The sequence below is a fragment of the Actinia tenebrosa genome, unplaced genomic scaffold (assembly GCF_029948245.1).
Source record: "Actinia tenebrosa isolate PJP-AT-01 unplaced genomic scaffold, QUT_ActTen_1.0 PGA_scaffold6__47_contigs__length_16458017, whole genome shotgun sequence".
Classification (NCBI taxonomy): Eukaryota; Metazoa; Cnidaria; class Anthozoa; order Actiniaria; family Actiniidae; genus Actinia; species Actinia tenebrosa.
In genome coordinates this window covers 10,507,995-10,519,742 of record NW_028292583.1, presented here as the reverse complement: position 1 = coordinate 10,519,742, position 11,748 = coordinate 10,507,995, and the positions used below count along the sequence as shown (strand labels likewise).

The following is an 11,748-nucleotide window of genomic DNA, read 5'->3' as shown; positions in this document are numbered from 1 at the left end:
TTTGATTGGACAAATTTTCGATTAACCAATCAATTCTCGTGTTAAATTAACATTAGTTCTCAGGCTTCGCAGGGTTGAAGAATGAAAATATACCACAAACCTTTGCAGGCGTTACTACAGGAAGCCCAAGATGGCGTTGAGTCGCAATAAAATGTCTGGATGAATGGAGTTAAAAAACGAAGATAAACCAGCCCTTTCCTTCCTCTCACATTCCTAAAACCAAGTAGGATGGATATAATACAGACCACGCAGGTAGGGTGTTGAAAATTGGAGCAATTCACTGAGAATTAAATTATTCACGGACGTGTGAACTTGGCGATTTCATAAACTGCAAGATTTTTCAATTATTAACTTACATTCCACAGCATTAACTTTAGAAAATCCCCTCGTTTAACACATTTAAATTTTCAGTAATACATGAACTACAAGTAAATGTTTCCTGACGTTTCTCGTTGTATTCTCAAAAAGGAAAATATTTTTTGTAACGAGATGTATAATCCTAAGTGTCGTGGTTTCGCTTGTACTTGTTCTGATCTCAAGTTTCCCATGACTCTATTACAGGTTCATGGAGTGAGTTTAAAATCTAACCTGGGCAAGAAAGCAAGAGGAAGTCTCTATGTGACCACCACTCACTTAATCTTCGTGGATCCTGATGGTGTTAAAGAGACATGGGTAAAAATAATCTCTTAGTGAACAATAATATTTTCTGCATATTTTTATGGTCATATTACATGTGAATCGTGGACGTTCTTACTTTCATAAGGCTGATGATCATTATGAAAGCACTTCCTTATATTGTATTCATAACTTAGAATTAATTTGGTGTCATACTAGGAAATATGCATACAGTCTGCCCATGGAGGGTGATTAGAATATCCAAGGGGTAAGAAGAGGGTTAGAGGAGCCTGTTATATTGTGTAGTTCCAGAAGTTATCCATCCATACTTCCCCCATGGATAAGGATTGGAATTCTCAGTGGGGAGACGTCTTTGGAGAGTATAACTTGTAGCTCTATAGGTGGGCTATTAGAATTTCTAAGGGATTGGGAGGCTCTTAGGTGGGTATATCTTGGCCTTGTGTAGGGAACTCCCCAGGGAAATGCGATCCAATGAGTTCCGTAAAAATCAACATGTGAGTTGAGTGTTGTGTGCATAGAATATTTAATGTAGTGGTAGTGCGAGTGAGCGAAAAGTGTCCCCAATTAGTGCGAAAGCGCTAGAACGACTAGACACTTAAATAAAAGCGATTTATTTTTTCTTATGTGAAACTACCTAGAGAGAATGATGAAGGCTCTAACATCAACCTTGCTATATCAACAGATAGATAGAGTGTCCGATAGACTAATTGATAGGTTGCAAGCATTCCCAAGAAAGTCAAAACACAAAAACGATGGATGCTAATGAGAGATCTTTTGTTAAATGGCAAACAATGTTCCTCAGAGAGGCCACAGTGACTTAACATGCAATCGAATAATACACTATAGTAGACTCAAATTCCATTTTTTTCTTTTTGTGTCTATTTGATTATTACGCATTTACCAGTATTTTTTATTTCGTGGGTTAAGTGCCTTGATTTTATTTCAGAAAATATAGTATGCTGTCAACCTAACAAAATGCTTTCTTTTTCTTTCAGATTCTTCATTCTCACATTTCAAATATAGAAAAACTACCCCTAAACACCTCAGGAGCTCCACTTAGAATTCGCTGCAAGACATTCCAGGATGTAACTATTGTTGTTCCAAAGGAAAAAGAGTGTCATGACGTATATTCTGCGCTATTGCACTTTTCTAATCCAGGTATATATAAGTGATAACAATTTGTGGTAAGGATAAGATTTACCTGGTCACATGTTGATCGGTTTGATATGGCCAGTCATAGTATCCAGCCTTTGATACATTTTTTTGCCCCAAAAATCATAATATTATATATATTTTATATTCCCCCCCCCCCCAAATATTATATTAATTAATGCAATTATTACCCTCTCTGAGTTTCGAAAATGATAGGCAAAATCCCTCAAGTGCAAAGGGCCGGGTCTTTTTGTATGAAAAGCCGGCTGTGATGAACACTCTGACACCATTTTTTTGCAGAGAAAATAGAAGACCTGTATGCCTTTACCTACTCCCCTCAGACAGAAAAACTAACCAAAACAGCAGGATGGGCCTTATTCGATATCAAGTCTGAATATGCTAGGATGGGTCTGCCATCAGACTTATGGACTTCAACATCAATGAACAATGATTATAAGGTACAGCACAGTATTCAGCCATTGTGGGATATTTTACAGTGAGACTACTATAACCGAGGACACTTAGACAGCAAAAACAATCAAATTGTAGAATGAAAACAATACATTCTAACTTTGAGTAGTGGAGCCAATCAGAAAGTAGCAGAAAACAATAGCCTATCAACATATCTTTTTTTTCCCACAAGAAAATGACAATGGGTATTACAAATTGCTATTTTGTGCAGTCTAGGTTTTGTGATTGACTCGACATGGCTTGGCACTGGTTTTGAACGGGATTGGAGGGGGTGGGTTAGTGCTACTCCTATTCACCTCTTACTATAGAAACTAGAAATAGAAATAAGTATGGTTGCTTTAAGTTCATATGCCAATAATGCTTTTATCTTTTCAGTTATGCGACACATACCCAAATACTTTGTTTGTCCCCACGTCTGCAACAGAAGAAACTATTTATGGCAGTTCTAAGTTCCGTAGCAGAGGAAGGCTGCCTGTCTTGTCGTTCTATCACAAGAGCACCAAGGCTGCCATCTGCCGATGTAGTCAACCCTTAGGAGGCTTCAAGGGACGCTGCCCCGAGGATGAAAGCATGATTCAAGCTATATTAAAATCTAATCCTGAGTCTAAATTCCTTTACATAGTTGACACCAGACCAAAAGTGAGTCAACAAATTTGTTATCTTATGAAATATAGGTTTGGGTTACCTGTGGTATACACAGAAGCCCAACTACTTGGATTATAAGATTAGTGTTAACATCAAATATTGTTGATTCAGATCAATGCCATGGCAAACAGAGCAGCAGGGAAAGGATACGAAAGTGAAGACTTTTACGACAATGTCAAGTTCCAGTTTGTGGGCATTGAAAATATACACGTGATGAGACAATCATTGTACAAGATGCTTGAAGGTAAAGGACAACGTTCGTGAAATATTTTCTTATAAAATTAAAATACGATAGGAAGTTCCAAGCATGTAAAGTAAAAAAATAGTAAAGTACCTATATTTAACGTCGGTAGTTCCTTCAGTTGAAATTCAACTGCTATCAATGGAAGCCGACGGTGCACACTTTACCCCCTCTCTCCATCAGTGCTCTGTTTTAAGAGTATTTAAAGCTGAAGCTACACGGATTAGAGAGAAGTCGAAACAGACGTGGAGATCCTAAGGATCAAACCATGGAATCAACATCATATCAATAGTTTATTTTGCGCCAAAGTTAAAAATTTTGTAATTTACAATATATTATTAAAAGAGAAAGGTTCAATGGGGTACATGAAATAGTATTATTTTTTTAGTTGTAAATGACAGCCCCAAGTTATCATTTGGTGCATTTATCAATGGTTTGGAGGCTAGTAACTGGCTGAAACACATCAAATCAGTTATGGATACTTCTGTGTTTATTGCCAAGGTTAGTGATCTGGTTTATACACTTTTATGTCACTATAATAACAATGTTAAATCCCCAGGGTGAGGGGGGGTTACTTTCCTAAGATACATAACATTGAGGACTACTACTAAATGGTTTGGGATTTTAACTCTAATCAATCTGCACTTCTACTCCAAGGAAATATGACATGATCAGGTTTCCATGATTGTCATCATAAGCATCATCTTGAGGATTTCTAAAATTGTTTAAGGGTGGGGTTTGATTTTCATTAGAATCCAGTGTGGGCTCACTCAAAATGTAAAATTTCCCTTGATGAACCCACTACCTCAGCCCCAGTGCTATAACATTAACGAATAGATTAGGGATAGCTGAAAATGTTCATACTCTGGCTCTCCTACTTAATCATTCAATAAGGGGGGATATTTTCTATTTAAAGTAAGCCATTATATACTTGAATATTCTTCAGGCTATCATACTTGAGAAGGCTAGTGTTCTTGTCCATTGTAGTGATGGATGGGACAGAACAGCTCAGACATGTTCTCTTGCTAGTATCATATTGGACCCATACTACAGGACCATCCACGGCTTTCAGGTATGATGAACTTAAACATACAATACTAGTTACTTCTACTAAGGGTTGTCAAAATACAATAGCAATAACAGCACAGCAGCAGCAACAATAACAGCAACAGTAAAGTTCAACAACAACAGCAGCAGCAACAGCAGCAGCAGCAACAGCAGCAACAACAGCAGCAACAATGACAACAGAAGCAGCAGCAGCAGCAACAACAACAGCAGCAATGACAACAGAAGCAGCAACAACAACAGCAACAGCAACAATAACAGCAACTGACAGTAAAGTTCAACAGAAATAGCAGCAGCCACAACAACAGCAGCAGCAGCAACAACAGCAGTAGCAACAGCAACAACAACAACAACAGCAGCAGCAACAACAACAGCAGCAGCAGCAACAACAGCAGTAGCAACAGCAACAACAACAACAACAGCAGCAGCAACAAAACAACAACAGAAAAAGCAACAGCAGCAGCAACAATGACATAAGTATCAGCAAGCAGCAGTAGCAGCGACAACAGAAATGACTAATTTCTAATGTTAAACTGAATTGTTCATTGTAGGTTCTCATTGAAAAGGAATGGCTATCCTTTGGACACAAGTTTACTGATAGGTGATGAATGACCTCATGTTTCACACCCATTTACAATCAAACTAAGAAATTTGTGAACACCTGAAATATGTCTGCAATGTGAAACATCATGTTCTGACCAATCACATGCGACAGATATTAGAAATGAATCTATTCTCGCATGGGATTGGTCAGAACCCAATATTTAACATTCCAGACATATTTTAGGTGTTTACGATTTTCTTAGTTTGACAGTAACATTGTAAACGAAACAAAAAAACTAAAAATGGGAATTAGATTAAAGGGACATTTAGAACTCTCTTGGCCTGTGAAATAATCACATATTAATTTAATTTAATTTTACGTTTTCTTATTTAGGTGTGGTCTTCTTCAGTCAGACCAAAAGGAGTTCTCTCCCGTCTTTCTCCAGTTCCTTGAAAGCATCTGGCAGTTACTTGAACAGTTTCCTTTCTGTTTTCAATTTAATGAGAGGTTTCTCCTGACACTGCATGACCATGTGCATTCTTGCCAGGTTTGGTTCACATTACTTGTTATAATTAAAATTCTCGAATGTTCGAAAGTTTTATTCTAAGCGTTATATTTGTGAAACCACAACATGTAATGGAGTAGTTTCCAGCTTCTCAAGTTTTCTTTAAGTATTCCAAGTGTTTTGATCAGAGCACAGTCAACTCTCGTTACACCAGACAGCCTTGGGACTGTCACTTCATGTCTGTAAACGCAAGCGTCAGCAATAGCAAGAATTAATTAGCCTGTAATTTCTTTGTCAATATTTCTGCCGGGGATTTTTCTTCAGTCCGTAATATTTGGCTGGCTGCAAGGCGAGGGTTGACTGTATCTAAAACTGTCTCATATTTCCATCTTAAAATAACAAATTACCCAAAAATACTGTTATATTTCCTGTAAGTTCAAATTGTTTTTAAATGCTCACATATAAAATGGTATTTTTACCAATCAGAGCCAGTGAAAAACTGTCATTTTAAGGTATTAGGATACGAAAAATGACGAATTGCTTGAAAAAAAATTTTGTTTTTAATTTCGTAATTTTAAACTTTTATCCTTCATACGTTTGTGAAACGTCTTGCAATTTTTGATTGGAAAGCCAAAATTTTGAGAAAAATCGAAATCATGACTTTATCAAGACCGGAAATGTACCGTTGCTTAATATATGCACATCTGTCATGCTCCTTTGTCATTGTAAAAAGATCCTACATTGCGATCGTCCAGAACACCATATAATTTGACAAGTGATGACAAAATGGAAGCTCAAGGTGTTTTGGCCAACACCATCGTGGCTCCGTGCTTCCGGCTCCAAACAAAGAAATGTGTTTTTCTCGAATCTTTTTTGCTGCTAAAACCTCAACTTCGAAAAGCTAAAAGGCCCTTGGATTTCATTCGATTTTTCTAAAATTTGGAGAGTTTATAAAGTAACTCATGATCCAAAAAAGGGTGTCTCCGAATTTTGAAATTTAATTTCTTTCCAAAGTTATGACACTTTTTACTCTAAACAACACTCCAAAAGCAATCGTCGAACTTTGATCAAAAATAGCGAGAGATATAAAACAGATATCAAAAATCTGGGACACCCTTTTTGAGCTTATTATCTCCTGAGTATGTTAAGCCATTTTTCGCAAACATAGCTTAAAATGTACGTGTCCGTTAACGTTTTCACTGAGGCATGGTCAAATTTCGCTTCGAGGACAATAACGTGAACCACAATTAAAAAATCGTATTTTGAAAATTTCTTCATAAACTATATTTACTCAGCTTTCAGAAAATGTATACTTTGTTTGTGTTACACTATAAAGCCAGCGCGTTATTTAAGTTTGCGCGCATAGTGGTCGTAAACGTATCCTAATACCTTAAGGTGAGCAATTTATGATGTGTTTTATTTTCTGCTTTCCCTCTTTGCAGTTTGGCACATTTTTAGGAAATTGTGAAAGAGAAAGAAAAGAATTGGAGTAAGTATCACTATTAATATTTTTAATTATTTCAAAATATGTCTAAAAAGGAGTTCCTGAGGGAGTCCACGCTGGTTCCACTCTCTATTGGTTGTTCTCACTGTCAAATTTATTTATTTTTGATACCCTGAAACATCTGGGCTAATCAAAGTCAGGGCACATACAACTAACTTAAAGAACAAATTGGAATTTAGCATATTATTAGGTTTTGCGTAGGAAGGAAAACCATAGAAAAAGGTGAAAAACCCTCAATTTAATGGAGAGAACCATCAAACTCTATTCAAACATGACCCAGGGCTGCAATACTGCTACACCACTCTTGTCCAGTGATCATGTTGGGAAAGACTTATCTAAAACCAACTTTACTCATAGTTCCTATGACCCTGGAAAGTTGCTTATTGTTAGTGGTTTATTCTATTCCAGGTTATCCAAGAGAACATATTCACTGTGGGGTTACATGTGGCAGAATATCAGTGATTATGCTAACCCACTCTACAGAGAAGCTGATGATATCCTATGGCCTGACACATCTCCACAGTCTATCAAGTAGGATAATGAATATATAATGATTCCTCTATGAAGTAGACATCAATCCTTTATTAATGGCCACTGCCATGGACAATGTCCAAAATTTTCTTCCCTTATTTATTGTAAATGAACCTCTATACTTTGGACACCTTTATGAAGTAGACAAAATGCTAACTCCTGAGGGTGCAGCTTAATAAAAGGACCAGTACAATAATAATCAAATTCCCATAAAAATGTTTCAAATTTTTCCCTAGGTTTTTTGATATTAATGCATCTAGGTATCAAGACATAGGTACTTGCCTCGAGCAAATTCGAGGAGATACTAAGTTCATATAGGTAGTATAGATACCCACTGCTGTTAATAGAACTGACTTATTGCTTTGTTTGCAGGTTTTGGAGAGCTATGTATAATCGTTTTGACAATGATATTCACCCGCGGGAATCCTTAATGGATTCACTCAGTAGCATAATTGACCATAATGATTCATTACAGGACCACATCAAGCTACTAGAGAAGGTAAGAAGTACTAAGAGTCTGCCTCAGGGACTGTAACTGCCATCATTTGGGAGGGCATTACTTTAGAGGGCCACAGGGTCATCAGTTTAATTCCTAAACTGTTAAGTGCTACCCTCTTAAAATAAAGTCTATTGTATTGTATTGTATTGTACTGTGTGGACACACTAACGGGGAACAATTGAATAAAACTGACCAATCAGATAACAGTAAACTAGACAGAAATTAAACTGAGTACAGATTCAACCAATCAGATTATCACACTCTCATTATATTAATGTGCTATCTGAATGGCTGTTTAGAAAAAATCGAACTAAATGTCACAATATGATTGGTTAATGATGCTTGTTTATAAGCGCATTCCCGGTAGGAGTATCTGCAAGAAAAGTGCCACCATGACAGGAACCTAGCTGTGTGTTTCTAAAATGTTTGAGGGAAGGAGAATAAACAAAAGTCCCTACAGACTTCCTCATGAATATGATAAGATATAATATATTTTCAGGGTTTTCGTTCTTTCCCACTTATAAGCTTTTTACTTAGGCATTTTTTATGACGAGTCAAAAGCACACTGGAAACAAACTGTTTACAGCCAAATATTTGTTTCTAATTGGTTTGCTTTTTGTTGCCGTTTTTCAGCGAATAGAATTATTAAAGAAAATAAAGACTCATAAATCAACTTCAGTAACAAATGGACCAGCAACGTCAAGTACAAATTCACCAACATTAGAAAGTGTTGAACCCAACACTGACTCAATGAATGCTTTAAGTATAAACAGTGATGTCACACCATCAAAAGAAGAAGAGACAAAAGAAGGGGCAAAACAGGTTAATTCTGAAGCGTTACCACCAGAGATAACTACTGCTTTGAAACGTCAAGGCATGCAATTAAAAGACTTATTAACAGATGTTCCATCTCTTGCGGTTCAGTGGAAGTCTGTCAGGGATGTGTCGCAGTGTTCTTCTTGTGCTGCACCTATTGCTTTCTTAGATAGAAAGGTAATGAGGAGTGCTTTCATTTTATATTTCTATGCTGCAGTCTAAAATGCTCCACACTGAGTGAATGATCTGAATAGTGAATGCAGTTGCCTTTCAAAGACCATGTGTCATCAAGGGCAGATCCACCCAAAATTTTAGGGGGGGGCTAATTGAGTTTAGGGGGGACTAATTGAGTTTAGGGGGGGATAATTGAGTTTAGGGGGGACTAATTGAGTTTTGGGGGGCTAATTGAGTTTCTTCGGTCAACACAACGGAAAACGATAAAAAAAGCATCTAATTCTTCAGTTTTGTTTTTTTTTTCTGCTGAAGGGGGGCTTCAGTTCCCCTTTGCGCCCCCTGGATCCGCCCTTGGTCATTCCCTAGAGTATGGTTTCTTTTCTTAATTGTTGCAACTGAGAAGACACATGAATAAGGATACAAAACTCAAACTAAGAATCTTGTTCTTAAGAGAATGACACATGGTCTGAAATAGAAAAAGATTCAATCCAAGGTAAAGAGATAATAATATTGAATGGCTAACCTTAGATTAATATAATTCAGCTAATCAATACCAATTTGTATTTTTCCTTTAGTATCATTGTTGGAACTGTGGCGAAGTTTTCTGTCGACGATGCATTGACAGACAGTGCTCTTTACCAGCGCACTACTCCGAAAACAGGGTACCAGTATGCAAAAAGTGTTACAAACAAATACAAGGCTGAGAACACACAGCTGAGAAAATTTGTAGAAATTTGGTATCACTCTCGAATTATTTCCACTTCAAGCATTCAACAAAACAGTAAAAATACTTCAGACTCAGGGCTTGAAATAGCAGGCTACCTATGGCTGAAATGTAAGCCAACCAATTAATATTACTAATAGCAAATATTGCAAATATCATTGTGATTGAGATTTGCTATTGAAAATGAACAGAATTGTAACAATCTTCGATTTCCCGATACAAAAAAGTCATTATTTTTGAGAATAAATTGTAAGTTAAAATGTATTAGAAATAATATTTTGGAAAAATGAGTTTCATTTTTAACTAGTGCACATTTCTTCACAGTTGAATTAGAAATGACTTCTTTGAAAAGCAAGTAATCTTAAAATCAATTCAAGAATTTTTTCTGAAAAACACTTGTTGGAGCAGTTTTTATGTCTGTGTGAGCTTTACAACATACAGTAATAAAAGATCTGCTGTCTATGTATACTAAATTTCCAGAAACTCTGGATCCATACCACCTCTTTACTAGATGGGATTGAAATCTCCAAGGGGAAGGATTGAGTATATCATCTTTATCATTTTATGAAAATGTCTAGCACAGGTGTCCGCGGGAAGGAATACATGCCATGTTCAACCCTATTTTGAGGAGGTATGGGTATTTTCTGGAATGTTATAGGAATGTTATGGTATACAACAGCTTTATTTGATGTTGACTTATTTAAACATTGACCATTGATGGCTCCACACTACACCATAACACATCACCATACAACACCTGACTAAAGTACAATACATCATACCATACCACTACTAACAGTAAATCATAACACGTCACCACACTTACAGTACATATACCACACTATACCACAACAAACCTTACCATGTCATACTACACAACACCACACTAGAGTACAGTACATATATACCCTTCTACACAACACCACATCACCTCAACATACTATACCATACAACACTAAAGGGTACAGTACATTATACCACATCATACTACACCACACCACACTAAAGTACAGTTTGTATTTACGTTTCTACACAACACCACGTCACTACAACACACCATACCACACAACACTAAAGGGTACAGTACATTATACCACATCATACTACACCACACCACACTAGAGTACAGTACGTATTTACTTTTCTACACAACACCACGTCACCACAACACAACACAACACTAAAGGGTACAGCACATTATACCACACTACAACACTCAACACAACACTACCCCACAACACATTACAACATAGCTGAGACAAGATTAGGCAAAAATGGCATTTTTTAAATAAATATTCTTATCACATAACTTGATAGACCCATCCAGCTTAGGCACAAACATCTTTTCCCATTTTGGACCATGCAATATTCCCTTACAGAAAACAATTCATGGGGGAAGGGGAGGGGGTTTGTATTCTGTAATGTGTTTTCTCAAGTGTTAAAATAAACAAAGATAAAGTACCTAAGCTGATTGTATAGGTCTGTTATAAAGTTAAACCTATTTGAAAAAAAACAATTTAAAATTCATATGGCAGTTGTAAGAAAAACTAATTTAAAAAAATTCAAATTGCATGAAAAATAATTTTAGTGTCCAAAAAATGTTTAGAAATGAAAAATGAAAATAAATATTTTCATTGAAACATGCTTTTTATTAATTAAATACATAAACTGGAGAATTTATCTAAATTGCTTAGTTTCCTATAAGAGTGATTATATTATATCTGCAAACCATTACCTTTCATTTGGATTTACATTTGGAAATGGAAATTCTCAGTATTCTACGAACTCACATTTTAATGGCTTGCTGTGAAATTGATTTTTCACTGCCGTCAGTCAAGAACCCGAAAGGTACAGACTGATTCTTTTTGATTGACAGCAGTGCAAAACCAAATTTCAGCATGCAGCTTGCAACCACCGAGTGTCCATAATATTGACAATAGACCCTTTTCGATTTCCGCTGTGTTTCTTGAATACAGACTCATTTACTCAGGCTTAGCCTCGATTTCATGAAGAATATTCACATGTTCCAGTCAAGGTCTGTCAAGTTTCAAAGTGCTTGTATTGTTGAAGTTGTGCATTCTTTACTTTACTGTTGGTATTTGCGAGTAATTAGACACTGATTCGAAGCCTGAGTAAATGAGTCTGTAATCAAGAAACAAGAACTCGAAACTGGACTATTATTGCGATAATGCAGCAAGCCCTGTACCCCTTGCATTGGATCTTGGGGTTAAAGACTGCCCC

The 11,748-nt window shown here is 36.5% G+C and overlaps 1 protein-coding gene across 1 annotated transcript; it reads left to right on the top strand.

The window, feature by feature from the left end:
- Positions 1 to 120: 120 nt before the first annotated feature.
- On the top strand, positions 121 to 11,187 carry LOC116287335 (phosphatidylinositol-3,5-bisphosphate 3-phosphatase MTMR6). The gene is made up of 15 exons (XM_031694005.2): positions 121 to 252; positions 562 to 672; positions 1,632 to 1,794; positions 2,089 to 2,246; positions 2,635 to 2,898; positions 3,016 to 3,148; positions 3,534 to 3,646; positions 4,092 to 4,217; positions 4,762 to 4,811; positions 5,148 to 5,301; positions 6,702 to 6,748; positions 7,172 to 7,294; positions 7,667 to 7,793; positions 8,427 to 8,786; positions 9,359 to 11,187. Exons 1-15 carry the CDS (start codon positions 229 to 231, stop codon positions 9,485 to 9,487), a joined length of 2,082 nt encoding a protein of 693 aa, XP_031549865.1. The 5' UTR covers positions 121 to 228; the 3' UTR covers positions 9,488 to 11,187.
- The last annotated feature ends 561 nt before the right edge of the window (positions 11,188 to 11,748 follow it).